This window comes from Phyllobates terribilis, unplaced genomic scaffold (assembly GCF_046119375.1).
Source record: "Phyllobates terribilis strain yellow unplaced genomic scaffold, ASM4611937v1 Scaffold_12__6_contigs__length_324123572, whole genome shotgun sequence".
Classification (NCBI taxonomy): Eukaryota; Metazoa; Chordata; class Amphibia; order Anura; family Dendrobatidae; genus Phyllobates; species Phyllobates terribilis.
Window position 1 is genome coordinate 133,301,468 of NW_027362772.1, and position 24,006 is coordinate 133,325,473.

At 43.9% G+C, this 24,006-nt stretch overlaps 1 protein-coding gene across 2 annotated transcripts in view; it reads right to left on the reverse strand.

The window, feature by feature from the left end:
• CACNG6 (calcium voltage-gated channel auxiliary subunit gamma 6) overlaps positions 1-24,006 on the reverse strand; it is a 249,449-nt gene that overhangs the window by 16,161 nt on the left and 209,282 nt on the right. For both annotated transcript variants that reach the window (XM_073656290.1, XM_073656289.1), the window contains exon 2: positions 6,354-6,428. In XM_073656290.1, the coding sequence (XP_073512391.1) occupies positions 6,354-6,428 (75 nt within the window). The remainder of the gene's footprint in view (positions 1-6,353; positions 6,429-24,006) is intronic.

A 24,006-nucleotide genomic window follows, 5' to 3' on the forward strand; every position in this document is an offset into this window, starting at 1 on the left:
AGGAGTTAGCCGGCAGCAGCAGCAGCCGCAGCACGGCTCCACTGTGTGCCGGCTATGAAGGAGAGTGAAGTCACTGCTCCCCGCGCACACAGTCCCGGCGGGGGGAGCAGTGACTTCCGGCAGCTGATCTCTCCTTGTGAGCCACACATGGCAGTGATGTCATGAGCGGCTCACATGGAGAGATCAGTGCAGGCAGACCGGACACAGCACTGGAGGAGAGAAGAAAGGTGAGTAGGAGTGTTTATTTTTTTTTAATGTGCAGCATGATGGGGATTAGGGGGACCATGCATACTAGGACAGGGATTAGGGGTGCCATGCATGCCAAGAATGGGATGAGGGGTGCCATGCATACCAGGATAGGGATGATGGGTGCCATGCATACCAGGATAGGGATTAGGGGTGCCATGCATACCAAGACAGGGATGAGGGGTGCCATGCATACCAGGACAGGGTTTAGGGGTGCCATGCATACCAGGACAGGGATTAGGGGTGCCATGCATACCAGGACAGAGATTAGGGGTGCCATGCATACCAGGACAGGGATTAGGGGTGCCATGCATATCAGGACAGGGATGAGGGGTGCCATGCATACCAGGACAGGGATTAGGGGTGCCATGCATACCAGGACAGGGATTAGGGGTGCCATGCATACCCGGACAGGAATGAGGGGTGCCATGCATACCAGGACAGGGATGAGGGGAGACATGCATATCAGGATAGGTATGAGGGGTGCCATGCATACCAGGATAAGGATGAGGGGTGCCATGCATACCAGGATGGAGGGATGCCAGGCATACCAGGATGGGGATGGAGACCACGTATAAAAGGAAGGAGGGCGGCATATATACCAGGATGGGGGTATTGTCAGAATTGGGGGACATTACCCCTATACCAGTGTCAGCAGAAGACCCCCTCCCCCTTAAAAGTGCATCATGACCAAATTTTTTGCTTAAATTTTTATTTTTTTATTTTCCTCCTCTAAAACCTAGGTGCGTCTTATGGTCCGGTGAGTCTTATAGTCCGTAAAATTGGCCTAATAGTTTGCTACACGTTTACTCCTGAACACAGCATTACCTGATATGAATCGGGTACTGCTATGTACTGTATGGCCACATGGCAGGGCCCGGAAGGAAAGAAGTGCTATTTGGCTATTTGACTTTTTGTGAACTTCATTTGCAGAGCCTCTAGGTACCAGAAGAGCAAAACTCCTTTCAAGTGACTCCATTTTGAAAATTAGACTCCTCTGGGAATTCATCTATGGCTATAGTGATGATTTCGACTCCATGGGTGAAGTACTCAGTGAAGATTACAGAGTGAAAATTGCAGAAATTCCATTGTAGTGCCCAATACATTGTACTGTTCAATACACTGTGCCCAACTAGTGCTTTTGGAGAAAAGCACCTCATAAAATGTTGTCTCTCCTCACTACAGTAATGCCAAATATGTGGATGATAAGTGTGGTTTAGGCACATTGTGAGGCTCGACAGAGATGGGGGAATTTTGATCTTGTAGCACATACATTATTTTGCTGGATTTCAATTTTTTGTGGAACCATGTTGCTTTTCCAGAGATTTTAAGATATCAATAACATAGAAACCTCCCATATTTCCAATAACAGATGACAGACTTGAGTTAGGGGGCTTGCTTTTTGCTGGGCGATTTAAAGCATTTATTGGTGGTACATAACATTTTGGATCCCATAGGACTCGGTTCACATTTACCCTGTGCTCTAGGCTGAGATAGGGGATCCATCTAAATCTCAAAAATACATGATTCAGACAAAACTCCCAATGGATTCATTCACTATAATGAGGCAGGCAGAGCTACTCTGGACTCTGTCTGACCTCTGTGCAGCAGCATCCATCTTTTCAGACATGCACAAAACTGTGGTTGACTGAGCTTTTGTCCACACCTAAAAAGACAGATAATACCAGATCATAGACTAAGCGAAGTCCAAAGTGACTCCATCTGCCTCATACAGTGAATGTTCCACTGTGGACTTTGCATTAAATATTTCAGGGATACAGAAAGAAACTCCAATGTAAGCACTCAGCGAGGAGCACACAATAAATGTAATCTGAGCCTTATAGTGATATTTGAAAGGCATAATGAACAAATCAACAGCAGTAAAATAATTGCTTTTATTTATTTTTATTTTTACTCTATTCACCTTGCGGTATAAATGATATTCCTTAGGACAAAATAGTGAAGGTGTGGACTGAAGCACTATTTTTTAAACGGACACAAAGTCTGAGAATACCAAGAAACCCACTTGGAAACTATATACAGTACAGACCAAAAGTTTGGACACACCTCATTTAAAGATTTTTCTGTATTTTCATGACTATGAAAATTGTACATTCACACTGAAGGCATCAAAACTATGAATTAACACATGTGGAAATATATACTTAACAAAAAAGTGTGAAACAACTGAAAATATGTCTTATTTTCTAGGTTCTTCAAAGTAGCCACCTTTTGCTTTGATGACTGCTTTGCACACTCTTGGCATTCTCTTGATGAGCTTCAAGAGGTAGTCACCGGAAATGGTTTTCACTTCACAGTTGTGCCCAGTCAGGTTTAATAAGTAAGATTTCTTGCCTTATAAATGGGGTTATAAATACTCAACGAGGAGCAGGGTGAGGAAACAAGCAGTGGAACAAACAGGCAGATTGTGCTGTGGTTAGTGGTTTAGCTCATCTCACATCATTCACATCTACAGTGCTCTGTACAGCTGTACAGTGTCTTCCATGCTGTTACTACTTCTGAACATGATTTCAATAGAGAAAGAAAAATAGGAATCCAGAGTGTGTTTTGCTGAGAATCCTAGCAAAATATGCAACAAATTTTCAGCAAAATCCCTACACAAGTGGATACATTTTAACTTTCAGTGATTTCAATAGGGATTTGCAGCAAATTTTATCCTGTGCATTGCAAAGGGGTAAATCTGTAGTGAAATAATCATTCTTGCTCCTTATTTTTGTCCTTTGTTCAGTGTAGTTCAGTCTTAAACTAAACACCTGAGTAGCAAGAAACAGGTTAGCTGCTAGGAAAGTGCTGCTTGACAGCTCCATATGAGTTGCTGTTTGAAAGTTTCTGATTAGCCATTCCATTTGAAATGGCTTTGAACTATATCTGCCTTGTACACAATCTGGCATCTACAACAACTTTATATCAATGCTCTTTTTCAAGGTGCTCATTCGTCAATGTGTATGATATGGCATATTAAAACAGTACAACATATCATTTTTGCCCATGCTCTTTTAAGATCTAGGCTATCATTGGACCTTGCTGTCACTGATTGCTGAGATTGTGGAGGGGGAAAGCTGAGCTAACCTATTTGGCTTGTTGTGTAATGTGTTTTTTCCTCAAATGGACAGCAAAAGCAGTGAAACCAAACAATAGCATCTGACAGATTCCCCGGAAAGCACTAGGAGGCTATGAAACTTGCATCAATAAGGGATCCTTATGAAAATTATCATACTGCATCAAATGCATGAAAATGAGATATAATAGGTATGGTTTATATTAATTTATATGCTGACCAAGAAAATATAAACCCACTCTATTAATCAAAATCTCCTTCAAATAGATAAATAAATTAATTAATAAAATCTGTACTAAATTAATAAATAAAAACTCGAGTAATGAGTACTTGCGCTAAGGCTCTGTTCACAAAGTGCTACTACGTGCCTGTACCCTAATACTAGCTTATAAATTGCTCAGGAAGTGTTCTAAGAGAGGAAGTTACATTCATGCTAATGCACTGTTGACATCCATTTGCGGGGCATGAGCTATAGACATTCACTTACAGCACATGCACAGTTCTGCTGGGTGTGGTTGTGCTGGAAGCATTACTGCACTGCACACTGTGCTGCATATTCACTGAAAGAAGACATCAAATTAACAAGGGCTTTAGAATGTTTTTGGGTGATGTATAACGTGTCCCCAGGAATGTCAATCAAGCAATATTGGGCTTGTAAGAATGTAGCAAGCAACAGTTGGCTCTCTCAGTTCTTTTATGCTAAAGAAACTCGGTGCACTCCATTGATGTCATGGTCCTTGGCAACTGTATGCCACCTGAGTATTCAGGTAGTTTGTGTCTATTACATTATTTTTCACACTGTGCTCTGTTACATCCCCATTGTATGCCTTCTAACCAAATTAGCACTAGTCTACAAACTGGACTCTGCTACATTCCAGTGTGTGTCTCCTGATCAGCTCAGCTTTGTTGCAACACTGGGCTCTACTACTTTGCAACTGTTTGTCTACTAACCTACCCAATTCTGCTACATTGCTGTCCTCTGCTTCATTGCTCAAACTCTGTTGAACAATTTTGCATTGAGTCACCTGACATATCCAGCACTGGTACATTGCTTGATCCTGATATATTGTCTAATTGTGCTCATCTTCTCTCTACTGACCCTTCTGTAACACCCAGCTCTGCTACATAACTTGACTACTCTGATCCTGGGTGTCCCTGCATGGAGTCTCTGCCTTCCTAGTGCACAGCTACTCATCTCCTCCAGTTGCTTTCCAGTGTCCTCCAATTCCATTGTTCCAACTAGCCCACCCTGCTGCCCTAATATTATATGTCTATATGTTACACGCACGCAGCTAGGTTCAGATAGAGCGAGACGGGTTTCATGAATTCTTTGGAATCCTGGGGGAACCATTATTCAGGGCGACCATAGGCTGCAGATTCTCTCAGGCACACAATAGATTCAATTGCTGACCATACACATCTGACCAGACACATCTGACAAGAGTCTTTTTCAACAGTTTAACAGTGGAATTTAATCTGAAGCACGGCCAGTGAAATTCAGGGATATTACAGCAACAATCTTTATTACAGTGCAGTCTGAGTTCCTTGAGCAACCGGCTCCAGTAACAATACAGTAGTTTCTTTACAAGGCAAAGTATTACAGTCTCTTCAGTAGCATTATTCAGCATAGATTAAATCTCTTAGCAGCACACTTCTATGCATACACCACCACAGGTTTTTCCTTCACCAGGACACAATAGTACACAGCATTCTTTGTCCTGCATGGAGCAAGGGGGTGGGATTTGATGAGAGAGATGATCCCTGTGACACAATTCCTTCCAGTCCTTATCTTCCTGCTCAATAATACTCTGCACTGTTAGTTCAGGGAGTTTATCGGCCCTGTGTTTAGTTTCTCTCCTGATTTGAATCCTGTTCAGTTGCCTTCTTTCAGATGCAGATAACACATTACCTTTCTCATCTCTTTCTCAGACTACAATAACAAGTTCCCCTCAATCCCCCGGGGCTATGCTAAAACACTCCCTGTCTCCTGTCACTTTGTTAACCCCTCTAGTTTCTGGATGCTTCTGAAGCACAATACTTCCTGTGCATGTCACATATACTGCACAACTGTTCATTGAGTCCAAATAACCAGAAGATCCATCTTACCGGGTGAGACACAAACATGTCGTCCTCCTAGATTTCAGACCAGTAATTTGCAAGCAACCCAAGCCATCTTTAAACTTTTGTTTTACCAAAATAGCCAGTGATGCAGGAAAGGCAGGAAAGAAAACTGAGATGGAGAGTACTAGAACAGCACTACATGGTCATGGTGGCATTTTAGGTGACAAAAAACACTTGACAGATTAACTTAGTATTCAATTTAGGCTATGGGCACACATTCATGTGAACTGTCCTAGGGCTGTCATATTTTTCCTTGGACAGTACACAGACCCATAGAGTTTCATTGATCTATATGCACATACGATAAAAATAAATCCATGTCTCCAGGGCCGTGAGACTCAGAGCATTTCTAATTCTCATCCATTTTTAGGATCAGACTTGCCCATTAAAGTCTATGAAGATCTGTATAAAACTGATGAAAAATGGAAGATAGACTTTGAATTCATTGTTCTAGCCGTGTTTCATGCATTTTCACTGATACATTGTTAAAGAGTCAATGGAAAAAGGTGGATAAAGTTTAAACAGTCTATCTCCATCAGTTTGTTAACAATGGATGAGAAAAAAAGGAATACGGATGCAAAACACAGGCAATATGGAAGACACAAAAGAAATAAACAGTTTTTACAGATGTAAAAATGGACACGGATATGTGAATGTAGCCTAAATGTGATGTACAGTCAGGACAGCACTTCAGAAAAAAGCATCAGGAAAGCCTGAACTTATTGTCCAACATTGTTCCTAGAAGAACAGGGTTTCATTATGTCAATAATGTACATAGGACTGAAAATTTAGAGATTTTTATATTTGTTGAGAAAAACGTTAAATTGTTTGATGCTGTTTTTGTCCACATTTTAAAGCCATCCATTCGCACAATACATAATAGCCCAACTTATATGTAAGAGCTTACCTTTGTGTGTGACGCGCTGAAATATGTATGCATTCTCCCCAGTAGTAAAGAACTTGAAATATGAACAGTTAGAATCTAGAAAAAAGGAAAAATACTGGAGTAAATATTATGTTAAAATGCAGTAAAAAAATGTGCATATAGACATATAGTATAGAAATTGAGATTCTTTAAATCAATGTTTTAAAAACTATAGTTATAACTACTGTAGTTCTTAGTTAAATGTGCATGTGTATGAGAGGTGACTTGGTGGTTAAAAAATCATCGACTTTGCATTTGAGCATCACTAAACCTTAAGCAACTGTTGTCCATTTAAAAAAAAATACAAGGTTCTAATGTCGTAAAACACTCATTAAAATTAAAATTCTAAGGTCTCATTCATATATCTGATTTTTTGAAGATGGCATCCGAATGCAGTCTGACTTTTTCACTGACCCATAGACTTGCCATGCCAATTATAATCCAACACTTGGATCAATATTGGACATGTCTTTTTGATTTTGCACGCACCACTCAGTCTGAGGAAAAAGTCTGACATGTGAACAACCCCATAGACTGTCATAGGTACGAGTGCTATCAGTGAAAAAAAAGTATAGCACTCATACGTGAAAAACTAATGTAAGAATGAGCCCTTACATTTAGAAGGAAAAGTTGGGTAATTATGGAAATCACAGGATGGATAGATTTTTAACACGTCTTGATTCATTCTGTATTTAGTATTAGGGTATGTGCACACGATGCAGAAATGAAGCAGAAAATTTCTGCATCATTTCTGCATCTCCCTGGCAGAAAAAACGCATGCAGATTGTGCATGCGTTTTTCCTGCAGAATACATGTGGATCCACATGCAGATTCACATGCGTTTCCGCATGCAGATTGACAAGCGCTTTCCAGGCGATTTTAGCATCACCTGGAAAGTGCTTGACAACTAGGTCACACTATATAAATCCATGCAAACAGCATGGATTTATATAGTGTGACCCGAGAGAGTGTATATACTTACCTCCGATGGCCCGCGCTGTCCTGCTTTACAAAGTTCCCGGCTGCCGGCAACTTTGAATTGAAAGACCTGCCGACGTCAGCGTCACGTGACCCGTCACATGACTCTGACGTCAGCGCAGGTCCTACAACTCACTGCAAGTGCCGGGAACCAAGCGGGAGCGCTGCGCGGGCCGACAGAAGGTAAGAATACATTTATTTTTTATTTATTCTTTTTTTACAGCTTTTTTAATGGTACCTGGGTGTGGATGAGACTCTCCTCTCCTCCACACTCGGGTACCATCCGCACATTAGAACGCGCCAATAGCGCAAGTACAGATGCTGTCTTGCGGAATTGGCGCATTCTAATGCAAGTCAATGGCGGCGAAATCGCCGCGTTTCCGCAAAATTAATTGACATGCTGCGGATTTTTGACCGCAGCGTTCACGCTGCGGAAAAATCCGCTTCATGGGCACAGCACATGCGGATTTCCATTGGGGAACATTGCTTCCCTTCTACCATGCGTTTTTCATGCGTTTCCGCGGCGTTTACGCAACTGCAAAAACGTCGCGGAAACGCATGAAATACGCATCGTGTGAACTCAGCCTTAGCGTAATGCACAGAAATCTCCGAACGTTGACAACTATCAATGATGTTATTAATGGTTGTCTGAGGAATGTTTTGCCATACTGAATGCACTTGGCAAATCATCAAGATCCGGTGCTGGCAGCTTTATTTGCAATTGCCGACCAATAATGTTCCATATGTGCTCGATGGGAGCAAGTCTGGAGAAGCTGCAGGCCATGGTAGCATGTTTAGGCCTTGCAGGCTGCTCACAGGAGCACAAGCAACATGTGGCCTGGTGTTGCTGTCTTGAAAAACAGCTCCAGGGACACTTTGTAGAAATGACTGTTCCACCACCAAATAAATGTAATGATAATAAGTTTGCGCATATGGAGTGAAGACTAGAGGGGTATGGATACCATACATTATGCTAACCCACAGTATAAGCCCAGGAGAAGGACTGGTGTGATGTTTCCTAGTGAAAGCCTTCTCATAGTATTGCCAACATGGTCTCCAAATGGAGACTGAAAGCTGGATTGCCACAATGGAGGCTGAGGAAAGGAGTCCTAAACTCTTAGGCAATGAGTCATAATTTTGTCTTGCATACAATGATAACTGCAGATTGGCTTGGAGACTACGTGGGCAACGCCATGAAGAGGCCTTCAAAAGAGAGCTTATTCTCAGGATAATGGTGCAGGGTGCCATTATGTATGACAGCCAGACCCCGCTAGTCTTCATCGTCGTATACCTCACCAGCAAATACTCTTGTGATTCTGCTACTCCCTCACACTACATTGTAAGCTTCTAACAGTCTATATTTTTTTATACATGTCCTTTTTTTATACAAGTTTTTTTTATTATTATCTATTTTATTAGTATGTGCATATTGGAGAAGTTGCAGCTTTATCTGCAGGTACTCAGTTTGTGAACAGTTTATAAGCACCCGCATGCATGTGAGAAAAAGAAAATGTCCTCCTCCCTGTCCCAAAGTGTATCTGGTTATACTTGTAATGATGTACTTATCTGTCATGGCTCCAGTGTCAGTCTATGTTTCTGTGCTAGGTGGTATTCTTCGTTCCCAGCAATCAGTAGTGCCTTTAAAGGAAGATCATTTTCTCCTCCATGTCATTCATTGTATTTTTGGTCAGCAAGTTACTGGGCCTGAGTAGCCAGGACTCATTGGCTTGGTGACTAATGGGTGCTCACTGAAACCTACGTAAAGCTTCCCACCATACTTTGTTATTGTATTTTATATATATATATATATTTTAAAAGGAATTTATTTTAACTTGAGCAGGCGTAGGATGATGGGAGGAGTAGTCTCCCGTGGGCAATTCTTTGTGCTTTTTTGTCGTGTTTTTGACTCATTGACTCGAATTGAGTCAGTCAAATAGGCATCAAAAATCTGCTGCAAATATTTTTATACCTGCGATTTTGCTGTGGATTTGACTGACTCAATTGAAGTCAGTGGGTGGAAAACGCTGCGGAAACGCACAAAGAATAGACATGCTGCAGATTGAAACACAACGACAATCCTGACCGAAAAACTCCTGATCATGTGCACAGCACTTCAGGAATATCATTGCCTCAGCTAGCACACAGATTCCCTAGCATTTTTGGCCCATTTACACGCTGAAAAAATGCACAGTGTGTACACAGCCTTAAAAGTGAGACACATTTCATTTTAATGCCTCTCCATAAAACCGCATAGAAAAACCACCCCTCAATACACCTTAGACCACGTGCACACATTAAGTATTTTGTGAGTTTTTTACCTCAGCATTTGTTAGTCAAAACCAGGAGTGGGTGATAAATACAGAAGTGGTGACGTGTTTCTATTATACTTTTCCTCTCCTGGTTTTGGTTTACAAATACTGAGGTAAAATACTGACCAAATACTGAATGTGTGCACACCGTGCGTTTTCTAGGCAGATACCGCCCAGAATCCATATGGAAAAGCACTACAAAAGTGCCTCAAAAAATGGACATAATGCACAGTAAGGTCAAAACAACTTTGCGGTGCACATGCTCAAGTTCTGTGTTTATCAGGCCATGTTCACACGTTGAGTGTTTGGTGAGTTTTTTTTACCTCAGTATTTGTAAGCCAAAATCAGGAGTGAAAAATATAATAAAAACACGTCACCACTTCTGCATTTTTCACCCTCTCCTGGTTTTGGCTTCCAAATACTGAGGTAAATTACTCAATGTTTGCACGTGGCCTTAAAGAGAATCATGAACCATTACAACAAAGCTGCAATACTGTAGTAACTATCCAGTTCATATAAAAATATATTAGTTGCCGGATGAAGAGAGGGGATCAACTGTTCAGAATCCTAGTCTATTAACTAGAGGACTAAATGATTACAAGGTGGGCCACACACCAGAGGAGCCACTCAGTCATTTACACAGAGAGCCCACCGACTTCAGAGGGCTATGAGCTGTCATTTTCTCTAAACTGTTCAGTTTAGGATAATTCTACAACTAGTATTTCACATAGAGCCATAATATTTTGGGGATTTTTTCATTGACAGAGCTATTTTAAGTAGGGATGAGCGGACCCGAGGATGTTTGGGTTCATTGAGTTCTAGAACTCTACCCGAACTTGAACCCAAACCCCACAGAAGCCAATGGAGACTCAAACTTTGGAGCTGTAAAATGGATGTAATAAGGGCTAAGCAGCTGCTAAAGGAAAGTCAGTCTCTCTCTTAGCAGGTGCAGGGAACAGACCCGATCAAGGATAGGGAGGGACGTGGGGTTGCTGGTGGCATAGCACATTGTTGGGGTGACCACAGTCTGCATGGTGAAGCTTTGCAACAGTGGCTGCAGACAATTGTCTCAGAATCCACTAATTACTTTTCAGGCTTTTACCGCTACTTTCCTACATTTTACATCAGTATTTGTAAGCCAAAATCAGAAGTGGGTGAAAGATGCAGAAGTGGTGATGCGTTTCTATTAGGCTATGTTCACAAGTTGCATTTTTGCTCAGTTTTTTTTTTTTTTAATTAAAAAGTTATTTTTACAGTACCAGCAAAAGCTATGAGATATCAGACCTGCATTTTGGCTGCAGTTTTTTTTGCTGCCAAGAGTAGAGATGAGCGTTGTTCTACTCGAACTGTTCGCCAATCTCAAATTCGAGCTGTTTTGGGCGGTGTTCGAGCCGGTCGGCGAACACGAACAATTTGAGAAAAATTCGGCTGTTCGAGGTTATGTTCGATAACTGTTCGTGCACCAAAATCATAACTGGATTTTTTCTCAGTAATGATGAAAATTAATGTTAATACGCAGTTTGAGTGTACAGCGGGGCGGGGGGAGGGGCAGGGGATGGATCTCTGCAGGAACAATGAAGATCTCCATTTTTTTTTCTCTTTCCCACATTTGCAGTGGGGAGGTGCAATCTGTCAGCCTATCAGCAGCGCACACACGGAGCGAAGTGCTTTTTTTCACACAAGCAAGGGCATGTGTGATTGGCAGTGTATGTCACATGTCCTTGCCCTATAAGACCAAGCCATTTTCCCCGTCGCCACCATTTTCTCACTGCTGCAGCTGCGTGTTAGACGGCACCGCTGTTGCTGTGTGCGCTATACCTTGTTAATTTCAAGCCAATTTTCGCACAAATATACAGATAGCTTGGGAGTAGGGAATAGTTGTGATTGCAGTCCTTTTAAGGACTAGGTTACAGCATTTCCTACGACTTTTATCAAGCAGGTCTGTGCTCTTAAATAGATAGATTGTGGGAGTAAAGACTAATTGTAATTGGAGTCCTTTTCAGGACTAGGTTACATCAGTTCCTATCAGTTTTTGCCAGGCAGGTCTGTGCCAGTGCTGTGCAAGTTTTTTTCACAGCATTTGGCTGAATCTAGCAAAGCTAATCCTTTTTGGCCTATTGCAGAGTGTGTTAGTTAGTGGAGTAGCCTATCTGTGTTGCAAGATATACCACCTGTGTATAGAATACCAATTTTTTTACTGCACCTAGTGAAGTAAAATCTTTTGGGCATAGCATCATTCTATTAGTCCATCTATACTGACCTCCATCAGGTTGCAAATTAAAAATAATTTTTTTCTGCATCTAGCTCTGAAAAAATATTTGGGCTTCTAGCAGTGTGTGGGACTTGGTCTATTAGTCCATCTATACTGACCTCCATCAGGTTGCAAATTGAATAAAAAAAATTTCTGCATCTAGCTCTGAAAAAATATTTGGGCTTCTAGCGGTGTGTGGGACTTGGTCTATTAGTCCATCTATACTGACCTCCATCAGGTTGCAAATTAAAAATAATTTTTTTCTGCATCTAGCTCTGAAAAAATATTTGGGCTTCTAGCAGTGTGTGGGACTTGGTCTATTAGTCCATCTATACTGACCTCCATCAGGTTGCAAATTAAAAATAATTTTTTTCTTCATTTAGCTCTGAAAAAATATTTGGGCTTCTAGCAGTGTGTGGGACTTGTTCTATTAGTCCTTCTATACTGACCTCCAGCAGGTTGCAAATTGAATATAATTTTTTTCTGCATCTAGCTCTGAAAAAATATTTGGGCTTCTAGCGGTGTGTGGGACTTGGTCTATTAGTCCATCTATACTGACCTCCATCAGGTTGCAAATTAAAAATAATTTTTTTCTGCATCTAGCTCTGAAAAAATATTTGGGCTTCTAGCAGTGTGTGGGACTTGGTCTATTAGTCCATCTATACTGACCTCCATCAGGTTGCAAATTAAAAATAATTTTTTTCTTCATTTATCTCTGAAAAAATATTTGGGCTTCTAGCAGCGTGTGGGACTTGTTCTATTAGTCCATCTATACTGACCTCCATCAGGTTGCAAATTAAAAATAATTTTTTTCTGCATCTAGCTCTGAAAAAATATTTGGGCTTCTAGCAGTGTGTGGGACTTGGTCTATTAGTCCATCTATACTGACCTCCATCAGGTTGCAAATTAAAAATAATTTTTTTCTTCATTTATCTCTGAAAAAATATTTGGGCTTCTAGCAGCGTGTGGGACTTGTTCTATTAGTCCATCTATACTGACCTCCATCAGGTTGCAAATTAAAAATAATTTTTTTCTGCATCTAGCTCTGAAAAATATTTGGGCTTCTAGCAGTGTGTGGGACTTGGTCTATTAGTCCATCTATACTGACCTCCATCAGGTTGCAAATTAAAAATAATTTTTTTCTTCATTTAGCTCTGAAAAAATATTTGGGCTTCTAGCAGTGTGTGGGACTTGTTCTATTAGTCCTTCTATACTGACCTCCAGCAGGTTGCAAATTGAATATAATTTTTTTCTGCATCTAGCTCTGAAAAAATATTTGGGCTTCTAGCGGTGTGTGGGACTTGGTCTATTAGTCCATCTATACTGACCTCCATCAGGTTGCAAATTAAAAATAATTTTTTTCTGCATCTAGCTCTGAAAAAATATTTGGGCTTCTAGCAGTGTGTGGGACTTGGTCTATTAGTCCATCTATACTGACCTCCATCAGGTTGCAAATTGAATAAAAAAATTTTCTGCATCTAGCTCTGAAAAAATATTTGGGCTTCTAGCGGTGTGTGGGACTTGGTCTATTAGTCCATCTATACTGACCTCCATCAGGTTGCAAATTAAAAATAATTTTTTTCTGCATCTAACCCAGCCTATAGTTTTGGCCTAATACCACAGTTTGGCCACTCAGCTCTGCTCGGTTACCATCCATTGTTTTTTTGTGCAAACAACTCCAGAGTTGTGAATTAGTTAACCACCAAAATGAGTGGAAAAAGGCCTGCTGCTGGTGGAAAGGGGAATAGGCGTGTTGGGAAGGGCAAAAAAGGTTGTGTCCGTGGGGTAGGTGCAGAAGAAAGACCATCTTCCAGCCAAACTAAAATGTCTACTTCTTTTAGCGGACAATGTGATAAGATCCCTTTCTTACGGCCACGCCAATCGCTACAAATTCCAGATGAGGCACAAAAACAGCAGGTGCTTCAACGGATATCAAGTGCTCCTTTAAGTGGGCTCTCCTCCACATCAACTTCAACATCACAAATACTCCAGTCCTCAAAGGTGTCACCCAAATCGCACTTGCTTCCTCACAGCTCCCAAATCTCCAGCTGCCCGTCTGAGTATGAGGTAGAACAGATGGTTGAGTCTGCAGAGCTGTTTACTCATACTATAGCCTGGGAATCAGAGGTCGACTCCAGCGCTTCTGTGAATCCAGACGAGGAAATGATCTGCACTGATGCCCAGAATCTTTATGAGTCGGATCCAGGACCAGACGCAGAAGGTTCTGACCATAATGTAGACCCTCATTCCCAAACTGTAACTCCTGTTGGTGGAGACAATGAGGAAGACGATGATAAGACTCAAATACCTGATTGGAGCGACAACTTTAGTTTTTTGTCAGGGCAGGAACAGGTTGGCTCTGAGGACGACGGGTGTGATAACGCACAGGGTGATGATGATGAGGTCGGAGATCCCACTTACTGTCAACCCACAGTCAGCCAAGAGATGAGGTCAGCAGAGGAGGTGGAGGAAGATGCTAGTGACGACGAGGTCAGGTTGCGCCTTCCTGGACAGAGACGTAGTACTGGAAGCACGTCAACAACTGCATCCTCAAACACAACTCTGCCTCTCACCACAAGTCGTGGTGGCTCTTCAGGTCGCATGGGTGCTAAGCCTTGCATAGCCTGGGCATTTTTTCAGATCGATAAAGATGACCCAACTCGTGTTATCTGTAACATTTGTCAGCAAAAGCTAAGTAGAGGCCAAAAAATACATAGTTTGAGTACTTCATGCATGAACCGGCACATGGACATGAAGCATAAGTTGCAGTGGGAAGCTCAGTGTGCTACAATGCGGCCTAGCCGGCCGGGCCAACCACCGTCTGCCATATCTTGTGCATCCGCGGTCTCTTCATCCTCTGTGACTGGGGGGACAGCAGTCACACCTGTTTTGGGGCGCAGACCTGCCACCTCTTTACCCGCAACAGCCAGCGTGATTGGCAGGTCATCATTTTCTTTGGAGGTGGTAACACCAGCTGGTCTTGAGCGCTGTCCGACATCGATAGCACCACCTTAGGATCAAGGCAACCTAACATGTCCGCCTGCATCTTCCTCACAGACCGGCAGTTTGCCGGGGACACCCTTATCAACCCCGTCTAAGCACAATAGCCAGCCCTCGGTCCCTCAGATGTGGACAAGTAAAAGACCATTTCCTCCTAGCCATGAGAAAGCTAAGAGGTTGAATTTCACCATCTGCAAGCTCTTGGCTACAGAAATGCTGCCTTTCCGCCTGGTGGACACAGAGGATTTTCGAGACCTTATGTCCGTCGCAGTGCCCCAGTACCAGATGCCCAGTCGGCACTACTTCTCAAAGAAAGGTGTGCCTGCGCTCCACCAGCATGTCGCACACAACATCACCGCTTCTTTGAGAAACTCTGTGTGTGACAGGGTGCATTTCACCACAGACACTTGGACGAGTAGGCATGGACAGGGGCGTTACATGTCGCTGACTGGGCACTGGGTAACTATGGTGACAGCAGGACAAGGGGCTGCTGTCCAAGTCTTGCCGTCCCCACGAGTTGTGCGTCAATCCTCTTTATGTCAAAGTTCCTCCACTGCTTCTGCCTCCTCAACCTCCTCTCGGTCTTCCACCTGCACCCAAAGCCTGTCTGGTCATGCCACAAGCTTTCTAACTGCGCAGAAGGGATCCTGCACACCTCCTTACTATGCTGGCAGTAGGGCTCAACGTCATCAGGCGGTTTTTACATTGAAATGTCTGGGAAATGTGAGTCACACAGCTGAGGAGTTGTGGTCAGCTCTGGAGAACCAATTTCATGAATGGTTGTCTCCACTGGACCTGAAACCAGGGAAGGCCATGTGCGACAATGCTGCAAACCTGGGTGCGGCCCTTCGCCGGGGGAATGTCACACACGTGCCTTGTATGGCTCACGTGTTGAACCTGGTTGTCCAGCAATTTTTAGCCCACTATCCCAGACTAGATGGCCTTCTGCAGAGGGCACGGTCGCTGTGTGCTCACTTCCGCCGTTCGCATCCCGCAGCTCAGCGACTTACATCTCTACAGAAGTCGTTGGGCCTGCCACTTCACCGGCTAAAATGCGATGTGCCTACCCGGTGGAATTCAACTCTGCACATGTTGCAGCGACTGTGGCAGCACCGACAAGGCCTGGTGCAATACGTTCTGACGTATAGCCTGGGCCAACGAGATTCAGAGGTGGGGCAAATCACGCTGGAGGAGTGGTCTCAGATCAGGGACCTATGCACCCTTCTGCACAGTTTTGAAATGGCGACGAAGATGTTTAGTGCTGACGATGCCATTATCAGCATGACTATTCCGGTGATTTAAATGCTGGAGCACATGTTAAACAGAATTCGGAGTCAGGTGGTGGCACAAGAGGAGGTGGAGGAAGTAGAGGAGGAGGAGTTGTATGCGGAAGGGCTAACATCTGCAAGGTCCAGACGGTCGGCAGCACCAAGGCGGCAGGCATGTGAGGGTGGGGGAGATGATTTTACCAGGGCGCATGGTAGCAGCCAAACTAGTGAGGAAGGTGCAGGAGCCCAGGAAGAAGTGGAGGACGAACTGATGGAAGACTCATCAGATGAGGGAGACCTTGATCACATTTCTGTTGTGCGAGGTTGGGGGGAGAGGACAGAGGAAGGAAGCATGATTGTTACCTCGCCACCAACACAACAGGGACTTGGTGCTCCTGGATGCGCAACACACATGAGTGCCTTCTTGCTGCACTACCTGCAACATGACCCTCGAATTGTGAGAATTAGAAATAATCCTGACTACTGGGTTGCCACACTGTTAGATCCCCGGTACAAAAGTAAATTTGCAGAAATTATTCCTGCCATAGAAAGGGATGCACGCATGCAGGAGTATCAGCAGAGACTGTTGCAGAATCTTACATGTGCTTTTCCACAAAATACCAGTGGTGCACGTAGTGAATCTCACAGTTCCAACTTGCCAACCGTGGGACCGTCAAGTGTTCAGCACTCAAACCGTAACAGAACCACAGTATCTGCTGGTAACATCAATTTTGCGGAATCATTTCACCACTTTTTTAGCCCATCCTTTGCAAGGCCACAGGAGACAAGAAGTCTGACACATAGTCAACGCCTAGAGACGATGGTACAGGAGTATCTCCAAGTAAACATTGAAGCCAAGACTGTGTCACTGGACCCTTGCTCTTTTTGGGCTTCCAATCTGGATAAATGGCCGGAGCTAGCCACTTACGCCTTGGAGATCTTGTCATGCCCCGCAGCCAGCGTTCTGTCTGAACGTGTGTTCAGCGCTGCTGGTGGTGTGCTGACAGTTAAGCGCACGCGGCTCTCCACTGATAATGTAGACAGACTCACGTTCATAAAGATGAACAAATCATGGATCCGAAACGACTTTTCTACCCCTGTGTCATCCTGGGGAGAGTAAAAGCTTGATGATTGGTTAAAATCACCCTACCAACTGTTTTAAGCTTTCAAATTACTAATCATGTTTATCTGTATCTTGACTGGAAAATAATTTGGGCTTTGTAGCAGTGTGCAGCACTGATCCTATTAGGCCATCTATAATAAGCTTCACCAGATTTAAAATTAAAAATAATTTTTAGCTGCATCTAGCCCGGAAAATAATTTTGGGGCTCCGAGATGCGCAAGACACATAAGTGCCTTCTTGCTGCACTACCTGCAGCATGACCCTCATATTGTCAGAATTCGAAGTAATCATGACTACTGGGTTGCCACACTCTTAGATCCCCCAAACTTTTCGATCAACCTTTTCATTTTAATAAAGACCAAAAAAATGGTCATTTTTGAAATTATAAGCATTAGCAGGTTGTTAGAAACTGAAATCAAACAGTTTTCAACTCAAAACTTTATTCTAGGTGATGTTACATTTTCACATAGGACCCCTTGTTCGAAAGGAGCTTCTGAACTCTCTCGTCCATTGAATTTGTCAGGTTTTGGATGGTTTCTGCTTCAATTGTTTTGCATGAGGACAGAATACCCTCCCAGAGCTGTTGCTTAGATGTGAACTGCCTCCCGCCATCATAGACACTCCTTTTAATGATGCTCCAAAGGTTCTGAATGGGGTAGAGGTCAGGGGAGCATGGGGGTCACACCATAAGTTTGTCCCCTTTTATGCCCATATCAGCCAGAGATGCAGATGTTTTATGTGCAGCATGAGATGGTGCATTATCATGCAGAAAAATGATCTTGCTGTGAAATACACGGTTCTTCTTCTTGAACCATGGCAGGAAGTGCTGTTTGAGAAAATCCACATACATTATGGAGTTCATCTTTAGCGCCTTCAGGGATCCTAAAGGGGCCGACAATCTCTCTCCCCATGATTCCAGCCCAAAACATTACTCCACCTCCTCCTTGTTGGCGCTGTAGCCGTGTTTGCGTGGGGTGTCCATCAACCAGCCATCCTCCACTCCATCCATCTGGACCATCGAGCGCTGCACGGCACTCATTCGTGAACAAAACAGTTTTGAAATCAGTCTTCATGTAATGTTTGGCCCACTGGAGCCGTTTCTGCTTGTGTGAAGTGTATAGAGGAGGTCGACAGGATGGCGTATGCACAGCTGCAAACCTCTGAAGGACCCTGCATCTTGTTGTTCGGGGGACGTTGGAGGCACAAGCAGCTTCAAAAACTTGTCTGCTGCTATGACAAGGCTTTTTTGCCGCTGCTCTTTCAACCTGACGTAATTGCCTGTAGGAAAGAGTCCTCAATTTGCCCTTATCAGCACGCACACGTGTGTACTGTGAATCAGCTACATACTTCTTGATTGCCAAGACACTTCATCCTGATCATCGCACAATGTTGATTGTAGTCATGCCTTGACCTAAACACTCCACAATTTGTTGCTTCATAGCAGCCGACACTTCCTTTTTCTTTCCCATTTTGGCAGAAAATGTAGGCTGCTTAATAATGTGAGAGAGCCTTCTTAAGTAGTCTTGCCTTTCATTGGACACACCTGCCAAACTAATTAGCACAGGTGTCTGCAATTGCTTACAGTGATATAAAGAGCCCTGACACACATCACCATCAATGAGTTTAACTGACAAACAAACAAATTCTTCCCTTATCACTCCTAAACACTTTTTGCATAATAATTTGGAACGCGGTGTACATGTGCTTTTCCACAAAACACCAGTGGTTCACGTAGTGAATCTTACAGTTCTAACTTGCCAACCGTGGTCTGTATGGAATTGTTCAATAAAGGGCCCAAAATTAAGATAACATAGATGGGAGAGGTCTCTATGAATAGGAACTCCTAAGTATTTGATACCCTGTGAGGGCCAGGCAAAGGGAAAGTTGGACTGGATGGAATCCTATATGGATTTAGGGAGGGAGACATCGAGGGCCTCAGACTTCGCTGCATTGATTTTAAAATTTTACCATGTAACAAAGTGATCTATTTCAGCCATAACAGCAGGGATGGATATATGTGATTGAGTGATATATACTAGGACATCATCAGCAAATAGAGAGCACTTGTACTCGGTGCCTCCCACCTCAATCCACCTAATATTGGGGTTATGGCGAATTGATGAGAGCAGGTGCTCCATCACTAGGATGTATAAGAGAGGGGACAGAGGACATCCCTGCCTTGTCCCATTGGTGATTGTGAAAGGTGATGAAAATGTTCTGACGCACCCCCTGGGCCTTGGGACACCCGGAGCCGGACCCTTTTTGGTGGATGCTGGTGGTTGTAGTCTTCGTGGCGGCGATCCGGTTCCGTGGCTCAGGGCGGTCAAACCAGTGGCGGAACTATTTATGTGGTTTTGATGTTTAAATGTCCGACTACGCCACCCGTGGATTGCGGTCAGAGTGAACCGCCGCTACAGGGCAGACCGCTAAGGCTGGTGTTATGGGTGCAGCAGAGCGTAGCATAACTCCCCACGGGAGGAGTATAGCCTCAGGGCAGTGTATGCGGAGGATGGGGGTGATGGTGCAGGGCAGCAGCAGTAACGACACGGAGTCAGTGATGCAGTTCAGGGCCTTTACTCACAGTTCTTATCATCCAGACCACGTCTGCAGGTAACGGCTGCCCACGTCGTACTGTGCTCACCAGGTGAGGGGCTCAGACAACTCCCAGATAACTTTGGAGCGCTTCACAGGACCCCCTTTGTGTGTCCTTTGTCTGGCCTTTCTTACCAACACTTCTGTCCGGCTGCCTCGGGCCTCCTCTTGGTAAACTTGGCGCCAGTTTCCCTGACCCTATGTGGTGCCTTCCTAGCGGGTGGAGCAAGGGGCTGTGCCACATAAAATGTCAGAGCCTCCGGTTTCTAGCTGAGGGTCGTTTCCTGCCTCCACTAGTTCGGGGACCGGTCTCCCCCTTTGGCCTGACCCCTCCACGCAGGTGGATTCGGGCGTGCGGTGGCGACTCGCCCATCCGCACCCCTGGGATCCCTTCATTCCTCGTTCCTGGAGCCTTCTCCGCTCCTCTTCCTTCCTTCTCCCTCTTGCAGGCCTGGGCCTCTGTTACTAGGCCCGCCTCCGGAGCAGAGCTCATGCAGAGCCCCTGCTCCCTGCCACTTCTGCTCAGACTTCTCTGCACTGAACTAAGATGGTGCCCACCTTTTATACTCCCTTCTCAATGCACCCAGGAACTGCTTCCTCCCTGCTCCTGCACTGCAGGGTTCCCCTTCCTCAGTGTTCCCTCCCCCCACTCCAGCCAGGGACAGGGACTGTCGTGTCCATCTCAGGGGCATATTGGTCGCCCTGCCCCACGGCAATGTGGTGTAATGCATGCAGGTGTCGGGTCCTGATCCACACTCCATCCTTATCTGAGAGTGAGATATCACACCTCTGGGTGAGGTGCAATACGTCTGTAGCAACCGAGCCCTCGGTGCTACAGTTCCATTTATCTTCAGCCTAGGTGACGTATTGTGATACAGGGCCGTGATTTTGGCTATAAAAGGGTCCCCTAGACCCCTACCCCAAGCTTTTTAAGAGAATCATATATGGCGTGCCAGGAGACTCTATGGAATGCTTTCTCAGCATCCAACGAGAGTATCTACTTACAAATTTTTAACTGCATCTAGCCCAGGAAATACTTTGTGCCTAGTAGCAGTGTCTGCTAGTCAGCGGATTATCCCGGCTGTTAAGCAAGCTACACCACCTGTAGTTTGGACACTTAATTTTTTCAAAGGAAATGCTTCGGGACCACGGGATACTCAGTGAAGAGCATCAGGAGGCACCCCAAGGCATAGGGGCTGGGACTGGCACTAGGATGCCTTGCGGTGGACAGCCGAGCTCGATCCTTATAAAAGCTTTTTAACTGCAGCAGCTTTAGTGGACGCTACTGGAGCTGGAATTACGCGGCTGCTGGCATGAGACTTGCCCTCCAATAGATCCTTGTAAATGGATTTAAAGTGTATTCATTCAAATTAGAGGGACAATTTAAATTAAAAAGCTTAGAGCTGCCTCCACCACAGGGGGGCTCTCTCGACCCACCAGCGGACAGGCACCAGTATTGGGAGAGGGGGGCTGGCCGTCAGGGTTCACCGCGGCTCTGGCACAAACCCGGCGACACGGAGGTGGCACGGGCAGGAGCGGACTGGCCGTCTCGGCTTCTCACTTTTTGGATTTTAGAAGGGCATGACATGCCTATATCTGTGTCTCCCCCTCCTTTTACTCCTCCACCTCTTTTCTTTTCGCATGACTATATGTACTTGTCACTTTTCCATGTGTTAGTTGTGTCTTCTGAGCAGTTTGTCAGCTTTTGGACACCTTTGAAGGTGTTTTCTATGTGTTTCTATGTGTTTTTGTTTGCCTGCCATTGGTTTTAACGGTGTTCGAAGGTGTTCGACGAACAGTTCGACGAACATTTCGGCGAACACACGGGTGTTCGACGAACCGAACTCGAACACTACGGGGGTGGCTCAACACTAGCCAAGAGATCAGGTTTTGTCTGCAGAAAAAAAAAACGCAGCAAAAAGACAATATGTGAACATAGCCATACTTTTCCACTGAAGATGCCACTCTTGATTTTTGACTTACAAATACTGATGTAAAATACTGACTTTATGTTTTTGATACTTACCAGTATTTGACTGTAATGAATTTAAGTTGTGGAAACGCACTAAAAATTCTTGTGTGTTAATTACCTGCAGATTTACTTGCAGAGAAAAATCTGCACATAACACTCAGCGTACCCACAAGAGAAATTAACATGTTGCGGATTAGAAACACGCACCGCAGGTCAGTTTACACAGCATTACAAAGAAGCACAGCGGGCAGGAGATTTCTATAAATCCCATTCCAGTTTGCTGATATTGTAAAATGATGCATTTGACACAGCAAAATTACGCAGAATCAAAAACTCACCAACAACTCTTTGTGGGAACACAGCCTTAGAAAATGTGCACACAGCATCATTTTCTGAGGTATCTTTTATCAGCGTGGTAAGGGCACAGTAGACAGCTGTATAATTCCGAGCAAGATCAGAACACAGTGCACAGACTGTCTGTCGGCTCTCCTGCGCATGACAGCTGCATAGAAATACATGAAGCTGTGACACAACAGAGAGCCATTGGCCAGTCCGTGCAATACGTTTCGACCTCGCTCAAATTTATACGTCCATCTACTGCGCCCTTACCCTGATTAAAGGAACCTAGGAAAATGATGCTGTGTGCATTTTAGTGAATTTTCATGAAAAAAGCACCTGTGTTTTTAGTGTGTTTCTGCTGCGGAAACCCACTAAAAATACATGTAAACTGCACATGATTGTATCAATAACGTTTTGCCAAAACCAAATACAAGGAACTATCAAAACCAAAGCAGCTTCATTTACGACATGACATACCAAAAAGAGACAAAAAAAGCAGCATCAAAAACATGATAAAAATGCAAGTAAAAAATGAGTATGTATCTGTTTCTGCTTGCAGTAATTGTGTACACCAGTGATGAGCGAGTATGTTCTGTTAACCCTTTCGGCGAGCATGCTCGGGTGCTAAGTATCTTCAGCGTGCTCGGGTGTTATATTTGAGTCACTCCGTGTGCATGATTTGCGACTGTTTGACAGCTTTAATGCATGTGAGGAATGCCTAAGAAACAGACATTCCTCACATGTATTAAAGCTGTCAAACAGTCGCAAATCTTGCGCACAGAGTGACTCAAACATAACACCCGAGCACGCTGAAGATACTGGGAAAACACCCGAGCATTCTCGTAAATCTCAAGTAACGAGCATACTTGCTCATCACTAGCGTACACATTTCCAGTATGTAAATGCATGTATTTACAAGGTGAACCTATGTGTGTGCGCTATACATCATGAGTGTGGTGCATATACACACGTGGTCAAAATTGTTGGTACCCCTTGTTTAATGAAAGAAAAACCCACAATGGTCACAGAAATAACTTGAATCTGACAAAAGTAATAATAAATTAAAAATCTTTGAAAATGAACAAAAGAAAGTCAGACATTGCTTTTCAACCCTGCTTCCACAGAATTTAAAAAAAAATTAAACTCATGAAATAGGCCTGGACAGAAATGATGGTACTCTTAACTTAATATTTTGTTGAACAACATTTTGAGGCAATCACTGCAATCAAACGATTCCTGTAACTGTAAATGAGACTTCTGCACCTCTCGACAGGTATTTTGGCCCATTCCTCATGAGCAAACTGCTCCAGTTGTCTCGTGTTTGAAGGTTGCCTTTTCCAGACAGCATGTTTCAGCTCTTTCCAAAGCTGCTCAATAGGATTTAGGTCAGGGCTCATAGAAGGCCACTTCAGAATAGTCCAATGTTTTCCTCTTAGCCATTCTTGGGTGTTATTAGTTGTGTGTTTGGGTCATTATCCTGTTGCAAGACCCATGACCTGCGACTGAGAACTAGCTTTCTGACACTTGTCAGCATATTTCTCTCTAGAATCCCTTGATAGTCTTGAGATTTCATTGTACCCTGCGCAGATTCAAGACACTCTGTGCCAGATGCAGCAAAACAGCCCCAGAACATAACAGAGCCTCCTCCATGTTTCACAGGAGGGACAGTGTTCTTTTCTTGATATGCTTAATTTTTCCATCTGTGCACATAGAACTGATGTACCTTGAAGAAACTTGATTTTTTTGTCTCATCTGTCCATAGGACATTCTCCCAGAAGCTGTGTGGCTTGTCAACATGCAGTT